Here is an 18,644-nt window from a genome sequence, read left to right as displayed (position 1 = left end):
GGTGGGCTGCCTCCTTGAATCGTTGGTAGTTGGTTTTATACACTGAGTGAGTTGGTAGGTCACCTCAAGAGGGTGACTGAGGTTCCACCCCATCAGTGAGGGGGCTGGAGTCACATATCAGCATGATTCCCCCTCCCCCCACTTACGCCTCTTCCAATTGGGGTTCCTGGTGATTGCTGTGACCCTATCGTGCGTGCAGTCACTTGAAGGGCTTCAGAATTGCTAAGGAAGGTTGAGCAGGTTGGGCCCACGCTCATCGGAGTTTAGAAGAATGAGGGGTGATCTCATTGAAACGTAAAAGATTCTGGGGGGACTTGACAGGGTGGATTGCTGAGAGAACGTTTCCTCTTATGGGAGAATCTAGAACGAGGGGGTACAGTTTCAAAGTCAGGCGGGGGTCGCCTCCTTTTCAAGACGGAGATGAGGAGGAATTTCTTCTCTCAGAAGGCCGTGAGCATTTGGAATTCTCTTCCACAGGGAGCAGTGGAGGCCGGGTCACGGAATACGTTCAAGGCGGAGGAAGACAGATTTTTGATGACGAGGGAGCCAAGGAAAATGGGGGTGCAGACAGGAAAGTGGAGTGATGGTCACTATCATGATAATATTGAATAGTCTTCTCACACAATATAAATTGTTGTTTTCCCCTTATATTGCGAAGTGTCCTGATGAGTGCAACTTGAAAAGATTCGACATCTCTCTTTTTTTCAAGAATATTGAATAGTCGAGCAGGCTCGAGGGGCCAAATGGCCTACTCCTGCTCCTATGTCTTGTAATCTTTTATGCCCAGACGGGGTAACGAGGACACATTTCCTTCCTTGAAGGGCACCAGTGAACCAGATGGGGTTTTTTTTTAAACAAAAATCTAAAAGCTTCATGGTCACTTCAGTGCGGACCATAACAAAATAGATAATAACTGAATCTCAAACCGCCATTAGTGGGATTTGTTCTCCCCTTGTCTGGGTCAGTATCCCAGGGCTCTGTATCACTAGCCCAACGACATAATCGCTATCCTCAGTGCTGGTATTCCAACAGCCCCCATCATACGCAGTGACATCCAACCCATCAAAATCAATCGCATCAGCTCCAACTCTTCCACAGTGTAAAGGAGAGACTCACCACCTATCCTAAACTGGGGTTTGATCTATAAACTTGGGCCAGAGAGACATGAGGAAAGGTAGTGCAGACCAAATGAATGAGAATCCCTTCTCTCAACCTAGGGGGAGACGGTGGCCTAGTAGTTATATCATTGGACTAGCAGTAACGTCACTGGCTTAGTAATCCTGAGGCCCAGGCTAATGCTCTGGAGACGTGGGTTCAAATCCCACCACAGCAGCTGATGGAATTTAAATTCAATTAATATAACAAATACAAAGCTCATCTCAGTAATGGTGACCATGAAACTCTTACCGATTATTGTAAAAACCCTTCCGGGTTCACAAATGCCCTCGAGGGAAGGAAATCTGCTGTCCTTACCTGGTCTGGCCTACATGTGACTCCAGGCCCACAGCAATGTGGCTGACTCTTAACTGTCCTCTGAAATGGTCTAGCAGGCCGCTCAGTCCAAGGGCAATTAGGGAGGGGCAAATCCTGGTGGAGATGGTGCCCTAGTCTATCAACAAGGGCTGTGCTATTTGATCCCAAACACAGGCCCATAATTCTGAAGCAAAATACCGCAGATGCCGGAAACCCGAAACAAACAGCAGAAAATGCCGGAAACCTTCAGGCTTAGGCAGCGTCCCCGGAGAGGGCGATTTCACATTTCAGGTCGATGACCGTTCGTCAGAATTTGGACCAGTTAAGAGGTGTTAATTGTTTATAAGGAAGTCAAAGCGGGGAGGGTGGGCAGAACGGCAAAAGGGAAGGTGCACGATAGGGTGGCGGGCAAGAGAAGTTAAATGACAAGAAAAGGTTGACGGGTACAGGGGCAAAGGGAGTGGTAATGGACAAGCAAAAGGTGGGTGTAGAGGAGGTGTGAACGGCAGAATTGGCCAACACCTGATATCCGGAAGTAAAAAAACAAGAGAAAAACCAAAACCAGCCAAGACAAAAGGAAACAAAATGGGGGCGGAGGTGATCATCTGAAATTGTTGAAATCAGTGTTGACATCTGGACTTCTGTGCTTCCTTCCCCCCACCCCGACTCCCTGTGTCACGGTACTGCTTGCGCGATTCTCCCTCCCCGGATCCCGCAAATGAGAGACGTTCGCAAACTAGCGCGGAACCTGACCTGTATGCTTTCTCCTGTCCGGGTACAGCCGTGTCTCGGGACGTGCTCCACGTGCTCAGCACTTGGGGGAAGAGCCTGCAGATGATGTCAGCAAATCGCAGCAAATGCTTCCGGCACCTGTTCACCCAAAAGACAAGCGGATCACACCCTGGGTATCGTTCTCAACCGCCACCAACGCGGAAGGGACAGACACGGCGGGAAGGGCTACCACCGGTAGGGCCAGGAGGTGCTCAATCCACGTTGTGTTCTATCCACCAAGTCAAGAGCCAACATTCGATAACCTTTTATGGTTACCTGAGCGTAGGTGCTTTTGGTACAGAACTCGAGGATTGCTGAAGCAGCCTCCACCAAACTCTCAGGCAGTGCATTCCAGATCCTAACCATGCACTCCATAAAACCTCACAATGCCATTCCTTCTTGTGCCTCACTTGCCCTTGTGCCAATAGGAGTAGTAGACCATATGGTTCCTCAAGCCTGCTCCGCCATTCAGTACAATCATGGCTGATTATCAGCCTTAACTCCACTGTTCCACCCAGTGCCCATATCCTTCCTTAATTCCGGGAGGGATCAAAAGTCTGCCCGTCAAACGGGGACAGCTTCTCTCTGTCTACACTGCCTAGATGCCTCAATGTTGAGCCCCTCTATCAATCTCCTCTCAACCTTCGCTTCTCCAAGCAGAGAACAGAATCAGCTCCTTCACCCCGGAACCATTCCCGTGAATCTTTTCTGCACCCTTTCTAAAGCCTTCACATCCTTCCTAAAGTGCGGCACCCAGAACAGGACGTGATACTCCTGTCAAAGCAGAACCCAGTGTTTTGCACAGGTTTAACATAACTTCCTTGCTTGCTGTGCCCCTACTGAGGAAGCCCAGGATTGTATCTGTCTGATTAACCATTTTCTCAGCCTGCCTTGCCATCTTCAACAATTTATGCACACATATCCCCAGACCTCTCTGTTCCTGCACCCACTTTGGAATTGCACCCTTTCTATTGCCTCTCCTTGCTCTTTAACATTTACATAATGCAGGTCCCTACATTTTATAGTCCGTGCAGACCTCGAGAAGGTCTTGCGGCGCTTAGTGGGTGGTGTCCCTAACTCTGAGCCCAGAAGCTCCGGGTTCAAGCCCCACCCCAGGCCTCGATGTGCTCAAAACACAGCTGGAACAGGTCGAGCATCAACCTGTAAATCCTTGCAACCCACGCCAATGGCAGGCAGTAAGAATGAGAGAGATTCCTGGTCGGCCATGTGACAGGAAGAGTGTTGGAGCCTCTACCATCACTAGCCATAGCTCCAGGCTGCAACACGCACGTCACCACAGAAACCTGCTCCCCGTGAACTGCAACACACCGCCCGCCATCAATTAAAGATTCTTGACAACATCTGATAGCCAGAGACTCATATTTAAGGAAACTGGGCAAAAGAATCGAGCACTCGCGAGTGACGCCCACGCAGATCATCCCTGACACAGGGACCCTCATCGCAGAGCGGAGGAGGAAGAGGAGGGGGGCTTTTACTCACAGTGGGGGGGGGGGGGGGGGGGGAGGCAGCTTTCGAGCGAATGCTGATGCACTTACACGGTGATGAGCGCCGACAGAACCTCCAGGGCGTCGCAGTGGATTGTCGGCAGGACTAACATTTTCAACGGCCCTTCACCCACCCAGCTCTGCAATGGAGGGTTAAGAGGAGAGAAGAAAAAAGAGAAAAAACGCAAAGAGGGTCAAACACACGTTTCAAACTGCGTCGGTAACAACACTGGGGCGAAGCGAGTGTCAAAGCACGTCCGCGCAAGGTACGGGGCGCAATGCCACGGTGAAGGGTGGTCAGAACGCGTGGCTCAATTTAAGACACACTTCTAGTTAACAGCTTTTCTTGGTGCCACACCAAGTGTACAGAAACTCTCACTCAGGTAACATGCCGGTCTAGGGAGAGAGAACTCATTAAAAACCCAAAAGTGTTAGATAAGGGATTGGAGAAGTAAATCAGTCCTTGATGGATGGAGTATTTTAACTTTCCTGTATCGCAGGGTGGTGTGGATTGACATGGACAGGTGTAGGAAGTCAGAGGAATGTATAAAAACTGGCTTGTTTGTAAGCTAATGCATCTAAATGCGTGTTAAAGATGCAGGGCGCAGAACTCAATGTTACACTTGAAATCCTTAACCAGACCACCGGATTATGTGCTCAGTACTGTATTTTAAGTGTATATTTAAGTGCTGTTGCACGTACTTAATGCTTAACACATATCTGGTTTTCAGTGTTGAAGAACATCATCTATTTGAGGAGTAAATTATAAATAAGGACCAGGCCACACCTAGGATACTGTGAACAGTTTGGGTCGCCTTATCTAAGGTCAGATGTACTGGCATTGGAGGCAGTCCAGAGAAGGGACGCCTAGTTGATCTCGGGTATGGGGGGATTTTCTTATGAGGAAGTTGAGTAGGTTGGGCCTGTACCCATTGGAGTTCAGAAAAATGAGAGGCGACCTTATTGAAACATATAAAATTCTTAGGGGGCTTGACAGGGTAGATGCTGAGAGGTCGTTTCCCCTTGTGGGAGAGTCTAGGACCAGAGGGCATAATCTCAGAGTAAGGGGGTCACCCATTTAAAACAGAGATGAGGAGGAATTTCTTCTCTCAGAGGGTAGTGAATCTGTGGAATTCTTTATTGCAGAGGGCTGTAGAGACTGGGTGGTTAAGTGTATTCAAGGCTGAGACAGACAGATTTTTAACCATTAAGAAACTCAAGGGTTATGGGGAAAAGGCAGGAAAGTGGAATCGAAGATTATCAGATCAGCCATCATCTCACTGAATGGCGGAGCAGGCTCGATGGGCCAAATGGCCTCCTTCTGCTCCTACGTCTTATGGTCTTAAGCCTTTAGCGTTATTCTTTACCGAGAGTGCTGAACTCACTACCATAAGTCGTCGAGGTGAATGCTGTAGGCGTATTTTTAAAAAGAAATTAGCTAAGTACAGGAAGGAGAAAGGGATGGAAAGATCGGCTGGTAGGGTTGGATGAATTTAAGAGGGAGGAGGGACATGAGGAGCATAAACACCAGCAGGGGCTCACTGGGCCGAATGACCAGTTTCTGTGCTGTAAACGCTATGTACCTAAAGCAATTTTCAAAATATTTAGGGTCAGTCAATAAGACCATAAAATGAAGGGAATGTTTAACTGCGGAGTAACAGGGCCATGGACCCGGTAGCCGATAGATCAAGGGAGGGGCAGGAAATATCAGAGGGGGAGGAGCCTCATGGTTTTGAGGTCCAATGCAGAGGGACAACTGGACAGAGGAGACTGGACAATCAGTTTGCATTTGGCACGTCGGATCTTGGGAGAACTTTCTGAGGAGCCCTGGAGCAAGGAGCACCCTCACCGTCAGCTGGCAGCATCCACTTCCTTACCATGTTCTTGGTGCTGATGTTCAAGACCCGACAAACCAAATTCAGGACGTCCTGTACCGGCAGCTTCACGGGCACTGGGAAATCTGAACTGGAACGTGAGGAGGAGAGCGTCAGATCTCAGTAGGTGGAGGGGAGGGAACAGACAAAGTTTAAAAAAAAGAAAAAAGCCCACGGAACTTATACCATTCATTAAGAGCGATGGACAAGATTCGCTCTGGCGCGCGGTTGTTATAGAAAAGGGCCGAGAACAAGCACAGCGCTCGTGGAGGTGGGGATCGGGATCATCTTCACCCCCCCCGGGCTCCCAATTAACCAGCACCCCCATTACCCCTGGGCTCCTGATCATCTTTCCACAATGAAAGGCCTGGTGGACACACGTGTACTGGAAGCAAAGGTGAAATATCTCACTGACAGTCGCTCTTCCAAGGGTTTACTATCTCCTCGAATGGCTCAGTGTCAAGTTCAGCTTTATAATGCCCTTGGGAAGCGCCTTGGATGTTTTACGACATTAAAAGGCACTATATAAATACAAGCTGTTGCTGTTTGTACAGACCCGTTTTGCCCCAGCGTTATACAATGTCTTTTAAGCCCAAGTCCCAGTCTCCCTCAGCGGCGCTACACCTCCCCCCGCTGTATACCCTGCTCATTGCCAGTCTGTGGGCCCCAGGCTCAAGCCTCATTCCAATGCAGGACGGAGGGAGTGCCGCATTGCCAGAAACCTCGCATTAAACCCCATCTGCCTGGGGATCGTCAACGGTCTGCATCCAGTAACACTGTCTGGGCAGAGGTTGACATGTTGCATTATTGCCTGGGGAGGCAATTAAAGGAGCTAAATTGGGCAACTTCTGAAAACCGAAATAAGCAAGCGGCTGCTGCACAATGTAAAATGCAGCAAGCAGCTAAACATCCTCACACCGACACACAATCCTCTGGCCCACCGGCACAATAAGGCCTGGGATGCCAAAACGATGGACCTGTGCTGGTGGGGGGGGGGTGGCGGTGTAGAGGTGTGCAGCCACTGTCCTTAGCGCCCTTCAAACCTGCCCTCCACACCTCCCCCTCTTTGGCGTCCGCCCCGGCATCAGCCATGGACTCTTAACTCTCTCGGCCGAGTCAGAAGGTTGTGGATTTGAGACTCACTCCAGAGGCCTGAGCACAAAAATCCAGGCCGACACTCCCAATGCCACCAGCTCCGAGGGCGCACTACACCGCACTCTCGGAAGTTAGCTCTTTCAAGATGAGGCCCCGTCTGCCCTCTCAGGCGGACATAAAAGATCCCACGGCCGATATTCCAAAGACTGGCTTGGCGGGGGGGGGTTACTCTTCCTGGTGCTCTGTTTGCTATTTATCCCTCAGCATCAAGAGAGATTATCTGGTTATCATACTGAAGTCTGTGGGAGCTTGCTGTGCGCAAGCTGACTACAACGTTTCCTAAACCAAAGCCAATGTTTCCTCAAAGCGGCACAGGAGTGGGCAGCAACCTGGAATAAATCAGACAGTGCAACAGACAGGCCACGTACAAAGAACCATCAGGGGGAACGGTGGCCAGAGCAGTAATCTCACTTCAGAAGGGTGCTTTCTGATTGGTTGGTTTTGGGGTGGGGGGCGGGGGGTGTCCAGGGATCGCGAAAGGGTTCTAGGCAAAGGCAAGCTCTTTCTCGTGAGGTACCACTCACTGTTCAGAACCCAGCCCCCCCGACCCCCTGGATCGTTTACCGGTGAGGAGGTACGGACAGCGAGGGTCGAGGAGAGTGGAGGCCGGGCCTACCTGAGAAGCAGCGAGAGGCACTTGCTGAGGGTGGAGAATCTCTGCCTCAGCCGCAGCACGTAGCACGGGTCTCCGTCACACAGCACAGGCTGGGGCAGCTCAACGCCGGGTCCCTCGTAACGGTCCGGGTCTGCGGCAAACAAGAGAGATCGAGGTCTGGGGGTCAGCGTTACTCTGTAGATTCTGGACAAAAACCGCAAAGTAAAACTACAAACACAACCTCCCTGAGAAGCGTTTAAATAAATAAAATAATCTTACGGTACAGACGACCAATCTTTGAAACAGCTATCCAATTAGCCCCACCATCTCCTGCTCTTTCCCCACGGCACTGCAAAGTTATTCCTCTTCAAGTATTTATCGAATTCCCCCTTTTGAAAGTTGCTATGGAATCTGCTTCCACCACCCTTTCAGGCAGCGCCTTCTAGGGCACAACTCGCTGCGTGAAAACAAATTCTCGTCTGCTTCTTTTTCCGATCATCTTATATCTGTGCTTGGCGATGGCCCTTGCTGCCACTGGAAACAGTTCCTCCCTGAGCAATATCAAAACCCCTCGTCATTTTGATCAGCTGAGTTAGCCCAGGCCTTAGCCACTCCAGCTAACAATCCCGGCTTTTCCAGGATCTCCCAAGTTAAGTCCCTCCACCCTGACAGAAAAATACATAACAGTTGCGTTTGGTGCTGGGGTGTAAAATAGATCGTCCATCTCCCACTCTTACGAATAGCTTCCCTCCCCACCAACCCCAAAAAATCAGGTTCTCAACACTCGAACTCACCTCCCTCAATCCTCCCACTGCAATCCTTTCAAATCCACGGGGCAGATTTTCAACTCGCCCCATCACCCAATTTCCATTCCCACCGCTGCAACCTACGTTCAGGTTTTACCACTGGATATTCTCTCGACATCTGCATCACCGGCCATTCCCACAAGTGGCTGGCCAGTCTCCTGCGCACCCATCACTGCCGCCTACCTAAATAAACCCAGGGCTCATAACAAGAGAGATCTTCCTGCATTTAACCGCTACCAAGGTGTGGGACCCACTGTACATCTTTCATGGAAAGCAGGCCCATGACACACTGAAAACCAGACACAGCTTCAGTCCAATGAACCGGTTTCCATAATTTATTTGCTCTTGGAGTGGGGCGGCACTGGCAAAGGCAGCATTGGTTGTCCATCCCCAATTGCCCTCGAGAATGTGATGGTGAGCCGCCTTCTTGGACCGCCGCAGTCCATCTGGTGCAGGCACACAGGGAGTTCCAGGTTTTCGATCCAGGGACAGTGAAGCAATGGCCAATACATTTCCAATTCAGGGTGGTGCGCGGCTTGGTGGTGGGGAACTTGCAGGTGGTGGCGTTCTCATCCGTCTGCTGTCTTTCTAACCCTTCTGGATGGTCCAGGTCATGGGGTCGGGAGGTGCTGTCGAAGGATCGTTGATGGGTTGCCGTCGCTTACCTTGCAGGTTGTACACACTGCTGTCACTGTGTGCCAGTGGTGGAGGGAGCAGATATTGAAGGTGGTGGATGGTGCTGTGCTTCCTGAGTGTTGTGGGAGCTGCACTCATCCAGGCAAGCGGAGAGTATTCCATCACACTCCTGACTTGTGCCTTATAGATGGTGAACAGGCTCTGAGGAGGTGAGTTACTCGCTTCAGGATTCCCAGCCTCTAGCCTGCTCTTGCAGCCAGAGTGTTTATATGGCTGGTCCAGCTTAGTTTCAGGTCAATGGTAACCCCCCAGGGTGTTGACAGTGGGGGATTCAGCAATGGTAATGCCATTGAATGTCAAGAGGCGATGGTTACATCTTCTCCAGTTGGAGATGGTCATTGCCAGGCAGTTATGTGGCATGAATGTTACTTGCCACTTGTTAGCCCAAGACTGGATATTGTCCAGCTCTTGCTGCATTTGGGCAGGGACTGCTTCAGTATTTGAGGAGTCGCGAATGGTGCCTCCTTGCAATAAACGTTCAGCTTGCCTTCCTAATTACTTGTTGTACCTGCTTGCTGACTTTGTGATGCATGTACAAGGACACCCAGATCCCTTCTGTACTGCAGCACTCTGCAGTCTCTCTCCAGTTAAATTATATTCTGCTTTTCTATTCTTCCAAACAAAGCGGACAACCTCACATTATAGCCCACCTGCCAAACCTTTGCCGACTCACTGAAGCTTTGCTACCCGACAGCCAATGCCCCAGGCTTGCTTTTGAACCCTCACCAGTTTCTGCCCCTTCGTACAACTGCTCCACCAGGCTGTGCAGGGTCGCGAGGAGGCAGTGCAGCTGCTGTGCCCAGGATTCAGCGTACTTCATACCCTGGGCAAACCCGGTGCCAAGGCCTGGCAGTAACACATAGCATTGGCAGGCCAGCTGTAGAAAGGGAGGGGAGCGGAGGGGGTAGAGAGGGAGAGAGAGAGAGAGAGAGGATCATCGGTCAAATGTAGAAGCAGATATTACGCAACACAGCAATAGGCCACTCAACCTGTTCCACCTATCCTAGCTGTCTCGGAGAACTACCCACTCGGTCCCACTCCAGTAACGTCACCAGAATACCGGGCTGGGAGGGACGGGTGAGGTGGTTAAAAGGGTTCTTTATTTTTTTTTTAAAATATGGGATGCGGGCGTCGCTGACAAGGCCAGCGTTTGTTGCCCATTCCTAATTGCCCCCTGAACTGAGTGGCTTGCTAGGCCATTTCAGAGGGGCAGTTAAGAGTCAACTCATTACATGTAGGCCAGACCGGGTAAGGGCCAGACCGGGTAAGGACGGCAGATTTCCTTCCCTAAAGAACATTAGTGAACCAGGTGGGGCTTTCACAACAATCGATGGAAATTTCACGGCCACCATTTCTGAGACGAGCTTTATAATTCCAGATTTTCACTAACTGATCGAATTTTAACTCCACAAGCTGCTGTGGTGGGATTTGAATCCGCGTCCATAGCGCATCAGCCAGGGGGTGATGTTGGGAAGCACTTTTTTCACACAAGGGGGAGTGGGAATCCGGAACACGAAACCCCACCCACTTCGCACCTCTCACCCCCCCAAAAACTGTGGAGCCGTCAGTCGAAAGTTTTAGAACTTGAGAGTAGGTTTGTGTTTCGCAAAGGTATTAAGGGTTAAGGAACCAAGGCAGGCTGACGAGTTGAGTCACGGAGCTGTACTGATCCCATTTGAACAGCAGAACATGTTTGAAGGCTGAACGGCCTCACGTTCTTAGTCTGTTGTCCTTTCAAATTTTGTTTTTCCCCCAATAATGGTGAAACTGTGCTACCTCCAAGAGTCATACCAGCTCTCCACCCCTCTCTCGCTTGTAGCCCAATCACAAGAACTACGGCCTGAGTGCAGGTCTGCCCTGGCACCAAAAGCCAGGGCCTGGCACTGGTTGGCAGGGTGCCATCTAGGTATCAACCGCGATGGAATTTTTTCCCTCTGAGTCAAAGGCTGTGGGTTCAAGTCCCACTCCGGAGATATGCATCCAATGCCGATACTCCCACTGAGGGAGCGCTGCCATCTTTCGGATGAGACATTACACCTCCTTTGCTCCTCATAGGAGGCATAAATAAATATTCGAGCAGGGGACTTAACCCCAGGTGCCTGGCTGACATGTGATCTCTCAGCCAACATCACTACAATAGGTCGTCACCAATCTCCACATTAATGACGGCACTCGGAGAGTGCTACATCAGCGGTAAAGGCTTCGGGGAACCCTGAGATTGTGAGAGGCGCTATATAAATCCAAGTCAGTCTTCAGTGAGAGGATTCAAAAATCCCAGGTTACAGAGGTCACCACGTAATGCCAGGGAGCTAGTTCCGCCACACACAACGACCGCTCGATGCCACAGATTTCCCCCAGTAAAGTCCCGTCAGCCTCCAACAATGTAACACCGAGGGAAAGATGCATTCGATTATTACATGGGATAGCTAACTGATCTTCATCTGAGCAGGCAAAATCTAGTGTTACTTTCGAACGCAAAGCAACATGCCCAATCTCACCCTGATCTGGCATCACCGCCCCATGCTTACCTCCTGGACAAGGGGACTCATGTTATCCAGTTTACTGAGGAAATAAGCAGCCAGTTTGCCCTGTTGGCAAAAAGGAGGTAAAGTTACAATCAAATCATTTGTAGAATTCTTCTCCTGCTGTTACAATGCATTTTCACTCCTGTGATCTCCCATCATCTGCTCTGCAGAGACGCCTTTGTACTCAAAGACATAGAAACCAGTGCTACACAGTGACAGACCTGTCCCCACCAGTACTGCACTCCAGTGTTATACAGTGACAGACCCGTCCCCACCAGTACTGTACCCCAGGGTTATACAGTGACAGACCTGTCCCCACCAGTACTGTACCCCAGTGTTATACAGTGACAGACCCGTCCCCACCAGTACTGTACCCCAGTGTTATACAGTGACAGACCCGTCCCCACCAGTACTGTGCCCCAGTGTAATACAGTGACAGGCCTGTCCTCACCAGTACTGTACCCCAGTGTTACAGTGACAGACCTGTCCCCACCAGTACTGTACCCCAGTGTTTTACAGCTTAAATTCCTTCCTCCAGGTACTGCCCTATTTCTGAAGAATTAGTTCCGTCACCATACTGGGGTGTAGGATTGGGAAAAAGAATCGCACCCTATTGCACATTTGAAATGAAGACAACTGAACGATGTCGGTCTAAGGTATCAAGGTGAATTGTGAACTAAGTTTGCTAAGTTGAAAGGGGGCAGGTTTTCACTTGTAAACAAATTGGTTGCCTGCTGCCTCATAAGGGGTGATCTATGCAACACAGCAAGACTGCTTACCCGCAGAGATCCACAGGCTCTTGGATAAAAGGTCATACATGCCTTCATCCCATCCATCGCTGCCCCATGACACTGAAAGAAAGAAAGAGCATTAGACACTTTTCCAATACGTTCACTTACAGGAGGTTACACTCCTGCTGATGACAGCAGGGTATCAGGAACAGAAACGTTTTTGGACAGAATCTTTTCTCAAATGGAGTGAGCATTACAGGGCAGTTAGAGACCAATTAACAGGAACGCAGTGTTCAGGGAGGAAGGCGAAATGAAGGACTAAAGTGCTGGGGGAAACAGAGAAAAGGTTTACAAAGAGGTTGCGAGATTCAAGAGTCTGAAATTATCATCAGGAAAGATTGACGAATCCCAGCTCTCTGCCCATAGCCTTGTATCAATCCCAAATTAACCCCAACGTCTCGTTCTCGTCAGAGCCCTGAATCAATCCCAAACTAAACTCACCATCTCGCTCTCTCCTCATAATCCCAAATTAATCCCGTCACCCCGTACCGTCCCCATAGCCCCTGTATCAATCCCAAGCCAATCCCATACTCTGCACTTGCCTGGATCAGTGCCGCTCCAGCAACACAAGCAGCTCGACACCGTACAGCACAAAGAGGTCTGCTTGATCGGCGCCCCATCCACCACCTTTAACATTCACACCCTCCACCTCCAATGCACAGTAGCAGCAGTGTGTACCATCGACAAGACGCACTGCAGCAACGCACCAAGGCTCCTTTGACAGCACCTTCCAAAGCCACAACCACTGCCATCTAGAAGGACAAGGGCAGCAGATACATGGGAACACCACCACCTGCAAGTTCCCCTCCAAGTCACTCACCATCCTGACTTGGAAATATATCGCCGTTCCTTCACCGAGTCAAAATCCTGCAAATCCTTCCCTAACAGCACAGTGGCTATACCTACACCACACAGACTGCAGCGGTTCAAGGCAACAGTTCACCACCACCTTCTCAAGGGCAGTTAGGGATGGCCAATAGATGCTGGACTGGCCAGCAACACCCACATCCTGTGAATGAAATAAAAAACTAATCCCACTGTCTTGCTTTCTCCCCATAGCCCTGTATCAATCCCAAACTAATCCCACTCTTCCCACAGCCCTGTATCAATCCCAAACTTATCCCACTGCTCCACTCTCTCCCCATAGTCCCATACTAATCCCGCTCTCTCCCCATAGCCCTGCATCAATCCCAAACTAATCCCACTGTTCCACTCTCTCCCCATAGCCCTGTATCAATCCCAAACTAATCCCACTGTCCCACTCTCTCCCCATAGCCCTGTATCAATCCCAAACTAATCCCACTGCCCCACTCTCTCCCCATAGCCCTGTATCAATCCCAAACTAATCCCACTGCCCCACTCTCTCCCCATAGTCCTGTATCAATCCCCAAACTAATCCCACTGCCCCACTCTCTCCCCATAGCCCTGTATCAATCCCAAACTAATCCCACTGCCTCACTTTCTCCCCATAGCCCTGTATCAATCCCAAACCAGTCCCACTGCCTCACTCTCTCCCCATAGCCCTGTATCAATCCCAAACTAATCCCACTGCCTCACTCTCTCCCCATAGCCCTGTATCAATCCCAAACTAATCCCACTGCCCCACTGCCCTGTATCAATCCCAAACTAATCCCACTGCACCACTCTCTCCCCATAGCCCTGTATCAATCCCAAACTAATCCCACTGTCTCACTCTCTCCCCATAGCCCTGTATCAATCCCAAACTAACCCCACTGCCCCACTCTCTCCCCATTGCCCTGTATCAATCCCAAACTAACCCCACTGCCCCTCTCCCTCCCCATAGCCCTGTATCAATCCCAAACTAATCCCACTGCCCCACTCTCTCCCCATAGTCCTGTATCAATCCCCAAACTAATCCCACTGCCCCACTCTCTCCCCATAGCCCTGTATCAATCCCAAACTAATCCCACTGCCTCACTTTCTCCCCATAGCCCTGTATCAATCCCAAACCAGTCCCACTGCCTCACTCTCTCCCCATAGCCCTGTATCAATCCCAAACTAATCCCACTGCCTCACTCTCTCCCCATAGCCCTGTATCAATCCCAAACTAATCCCACTGCCCCACTGCCCTGTATCAATCCCAAACTAATCCCACTGCACCACTCTCTCCCCATAGCCCTGTATCAATCCCAAACTAATCCCACTGTCTCACTCTCTCCCCATAGCCCTGTATCAATCCCAAACTAACCCCACTGCCCCACTCTCTCCCCATTGCCCTGTATCAATCCCAAACTAACCCCACTGCCCCTCTCCCTCCCCATAGCCCTGTATCAATCACAAACTAACCCCACTGCCCCTCTCCCTCCCCATAGCCCTGTATCAATCCCAAACTAACCCCACTGCCCCTCTCCCTCCCCATAGCCCTGTATCAATCACAAACTAACCCCACTGCCCCTCTCCCTCCCCATAGCCCTGTATCAATCACAAACTAACCCCACTGCCCTACTCTGTCCCCATAGCCCTGTATCAATCCCAAACTAATGCCACCGTTGCACTTGCTGCTGTAATTTCTCCTATTTCACACGGTGCTCGCCTCTTCAAGGCCGTGAGGGATTAGGGTCTGAACTGGTCCGTGGTGAGGCAGATCTCGCCGAAAATGTCCCCTCTGCGTCCAGAAAGTCAAATCCCTCAGTGCGGATGTTGAAGGTGATAGAGTTCAGCAGTGACTCGCCAACTAGGAGAAGCTCGTCTTCCCCTGTTTGCACCCCACCCCCGTATTTGTAAAATCTGAGCCACTGCCCAGCGGCAAAGCCACATAGTGATCATACCCGTGCTGCCACCCTTATTCAGAGTCCTATTCAGATGCCATCTCCTTCACTCTGTTGGTAAGAGGGCTCCCCCCCCACCACCCCACCGAGGGAATGCAGCTTCTCACACATGGGGAGGAGGGGAAATGAGACTTCACTTCCACCCTAACAAGTTAGCTCCCCCCAACGCCCCCCACCTGCCGACTTGGCTGCCTGTCACCGAGATTCCTTTCTGTAGAAGGTCTTTTACGTGGGAAATGGAAGATTTATTTTTTTGGGCCTGTGCCAAGGGGCTCACCTCAGGCTTCAGGCCCAGCAGGGAGGTCACAATGGTGGGGATGTGATTCATGGCCACCTCGCGGGCCAGCTCCGGGAGCTGAGACGAGTACTTCAGCAGGTCGCGTAGCGCCCAGATGGCCACCTCCATCGTCGTCTGGGGATCCTGGGACTGGAGCAAAAGGCAGGAAGAGAAATGAGCAACAATTGGGTTACCGGCACCACCACCCCCCACCCCACCCCCTCACCTCCTCTCGGAGCTGGAGGACAATGAAAAGTCTTCAGAGAGGCAGCCGGGAGTCCACTACTTACCTGGATAATATGCTGCACCGCCCGCAGCCATGAGATGCACTGATCCTGGAAGGTATCCGTGGGACTGTCGGCCACCAGCAGAGCCAGCAGGCACACTCCTTCGAATCTACGGGATGCAGGGGAGAGAGCAACACACAAACAGGGTCGTCAGCGCTGGCTAAGTACCAAACTGGGCACGGTAACGTTCCCTTAACCTCTCAACCCCAAAAGCAGGGAACAGGTCGATAGAAGGGCTGTGGGAGAATGGAACCAATATCTCGGGGTCACCCAAAAACGTCACTGCACTGACCGTAAGAGTCAGGAGGAGTAGGCCATCAGGCCCATCGAGCCTGCCCCGCCAGTCAATATGATCACGGCTGACTGCGATTGTGGGCTTAACTCCACGTTCCTGTCTGCCTCCCCCACAACCCTCGACTCCCTCCTCAATCAACAATCTAATTCAGTCTTGAAGGTATTCAATGATGCAAGCTCCACTGCTCGCTTGGGGGGAGTGAGCTCCAAACACTAACGGCCCTCTGAGGGAACAAATTCCTCCCCATCGCCGTCTTAAATGGGAGACCCCTTATTTTCAAACTCATTCTAGATTCCTCCATGAGGGGGAAACATCCTCTCAGCATCCACCCCATCAATCCCACCCCCCTCAGAATCTAATATGTTTCAGTAAGATCATCTCTCATCCTTCTAAACTCCAATGAGAATAGGCCCAACCTGCTCACCCTTCTGTCATCAGACAATCCCTTCATCCCAGGAATCAGCCAAGTGAATCATCTTTGAACTGATTCCAATGCAAGTATCCACCTTATGAAGATCAAAGCTGTACACAGGACTCCAGGTGCGGTCTCACCCTGTACAGCTGGAGCAAGACTTCCCTACTTTTATACTCCATCCCCCTCTGCAATAAGGGCCAACATTCCATTTGCCTTCCCAATCACTTGCTGTGTCTGCCTGCTAACTTGCTGTGATCCATGTACCATGACACCCAAATGCCCACCTGTGAGGGTAGCTGCACCTGCATCGCTTCACACAGAGACAAGCAATTGCTACTGACCCTTACCTGGTTTTGACAGAACGGAGGTTGGAGTTGCTGATCCCAATCAAGCCTCCAAGGTCTGACAGATTCTGGGGGAAAAAAAAACCCCGTGAAGTTATGCAACAGGCGCGCGGAGGGTTCGAACCCTTAGATCCTCAGCCAGCACTCAGCAAATCCCCAAACCCTCAGAAGCAATTCAATGGGGGGGGGCGCGGGATAGAGAGGCAAGATGCTTGACAGACAGACGCGGGGGCGGGGTTGGAGGGGCAGGACAGGGATGGGGTGGGGGGGAGAATGCAGAGGGGGGAAGGGGGCCCGTGGGGGGGTGGAGGCCTGGGCGGGGGAGGGGGAGGGAAGTGAGGACCTGGGGGTGGGGAAGGGGGCCTGGGGAGGGGGGGGGGGGGGGGGGAGAATGGCGGGGGGGAGAATGGCGGAGAGGGAGGGGAGAGAATGGCGGAGGGGGGAAGGGGGGCCCTGGGGGGGTGGGGGCCTGGGTGGGGGGAGGCAAGGGGGAGGGGAAGTAAGGGCCTGGGGGGGGGGGGGGGTTGGGGAAGGGGCCTGGGGGGTGGGGGCCTGAGGTGGGGGGGGAGGGAGAGGGGGAGGGGGGGAGAGAGAGGGGGAGGGGGGGAGAGAGGGGGAGGGGGGGAGGGGGGGGGAGGGGGGAGAGAGAGGGGGAGGGGAGAGGGGGGAGAGAGGGGAGGGGAGAGAGGGGGAGGGGAGAGAGGGGGAGGGGAGAGGGGGGAGGGGAGAGGGGGGGAGAGGGGGGGGGGGGAGAGAGGGGGAGGGGGAGAGAGGGGGAGGGGGAGAGGGGAGAGGGGGGGAGGGGGAGGGGAGAGGGGGAGGGGGGGAGAGGGGGGAGAGGGGGGGGAGAGGGGAGGGGAGAGGGGGAGAGAGGGGGGAGGGGGGGAGGGGGGAGAGAGGGGAGAGGGGGAGGGGAGAGAGGGGAGAGAGAGGGGGGAGGGGGGAGAGAGGGGGGGAGAGAGAGGGGGAGAGAGGGGGGAGGGGGGAGAAGGGGGAAGGGGGGAGGGGGGAGAAGGGGGAGAGAGGGGGGAGAGAGGGGGGGGAGAGGGAGAGAGGGGGGGAGAGAGGGGAAGGGGGGGAGAGGGGGAAGGGGGGAGAGAGGGGGGGTGTAGTGGGGGCCCGGGGGGTGGGGGGTGTTCACTGGGTGATCGGCAGGCCCCGTCCCCGGGGTTACCTCGGCCTGCAGCAGCCTCTGGGCCCCTCAGCTGCCTGACCACGTCGGCCAGGTGCTGCTGGGCCAGGCCGCCCTGGGGGCCGGCATCCCCGGGCCGGAGAAGCACGGCGACGCTGTCCAGCAGCAGCGAGGCGGCCATCCTCCTCCAGGCGTCATCAACCCGCGACCGCCAGCAGGCCTCGCGTCATCAGCAGCGCGACCGTGCCCCGCAATGACGTCATGTGCCGCGCGACGAAATTCACCCTGGCAACCATGCGGCCTACCTTTGCCTCAGAATCCACTCAGGCCTGACTGTGGCATTGCAATCAGTTTCACCAAAGTGCCCACCTCCCCCTGTTTAAACAGTAACAATTAAAAATAAAAGGAATCACTTATCAAGAGCATGAATCAGTACAATGTCCCAAGCTAAGCTCCTTGTCAAGTTTTGATCAGGGTGGCCAACTCATGAAATTAAATAAAGGGGATTTCAATCTTGGGACCAGGAGACTGGAATTCCTGCAGCGAGTAACTCAACTCCTGACCTCTCAAAGCCTGTCCACCATCTACAAGGCATAAGTCAGGAGTGTGATGGAATACTCTCCCCACTTGCCTGGATGAGTGCAGCTCCCACAACACTCAAGAAGCTCAACACCATCCAGGGCAAAGCAGCCTCGCTTGATCACCACCCCATCCACCGCCTTAAACACGCACCCCTCCACCATTGGCATACAGTGGTATCTACAGAATGTACTGTAACTTGCCAACGCTCGGCTAGGGTGGCCAACTGTGATTAAATGGATTCCTGGAGGTTTAATCACAGGACTTACCCCCGCACTCCAGCCATTCGTCAGTCAACACATCCATCTTTGTGACGTACTGCCTTCCTACACCAA

At 52.3% G+C, this 18,644-nt stretch overlaps 1 protein-coding gene across 2 annotated transcripts in view; it reads right to left on the bottom strand.

Annotated features, from left to right (window-relative positions):
• Positions 1 to 17,937, bottom strand: part of pelp1 (proline, glutamate and leucine rich protein 1) — a 29,737-nt gene extending 11,800 nt beyond the window's left edge. The window contains exons 1-11 of one of the 2 annotated variants that reach the window (XM_078533846.1): positions 17,773 to 17,937; positions 16,602 to 16,656; positions 15,548 to 15,653; positions 15,258 to 15,407; positions 12,180 to 12,251; positions 11,404 to 11,463; positions 9,602 to 9,752; positions 7,395 to 7,524; positions 5,627 to 5,714; positions 3,801 to 3,889; positions 2,227 to 2,343 (exon numbers count right to left, since the gene is read on the bottom strand). In XM_078533846.1, the coding sequence (XP_078389972.1) occupies positions 2,227 to 2,343; positions 3,801 to 3,889; positions 5,627 to 5,714; positions 7,395 to 7,524; positions 9,602 to 9,752; positions 11,404 to 11,463; positions 12,180 to 12,251; positions 15,258 to 15,407; positions 15,548 to 15,653; positions 16,602 to 16,656; positions 17,773 to 17,911 (1,157 nt within the window). In that variant the 5' untranslated portion in view covers positions 17,912 to 17,937. Of the gene's footprint in view, positions 1 to 2,226; positions 2,344 to 3,800; positions 3,890 to 5,626; positions 5,715 to 7,394; positions 7,525 to 9,601; positions 9,753 to 11,403; positions 11,464 to 12,179; positions 12,252 to 15,257; positions 15,408 to 15,547; positions 15,654 to 16,601; positions 16,667 to 17,772 lie in introns of both variants that reach the window. The other variant, XM_078533847.1, reaches the window with a different exon arrangement.
• Between the last annotated feature and the right edge of the window lie 707 nt (positions 17,938 to 18,644).

The sequence above is a fragment of the Cetorhinus maximus genome, chromosome 34 (genome assembly GCF_964194155.1).
Source record: "Cetorhinus maximus chromosome 34, sCetMax3.hap1.1, whole genome shotgun sequence".
Taxonomy (NCBI): Eukaryota; Metazoa; Chordata; class Chondrichthyes; order Lamniformes; family Cetorhinidae; genus Cetorhinus; species Cetorhinus maximus.
Note: the sequence above shows the minus strand (reverse complement) of the source record. Positions and strands in the feature narration are given on the sequence as shown.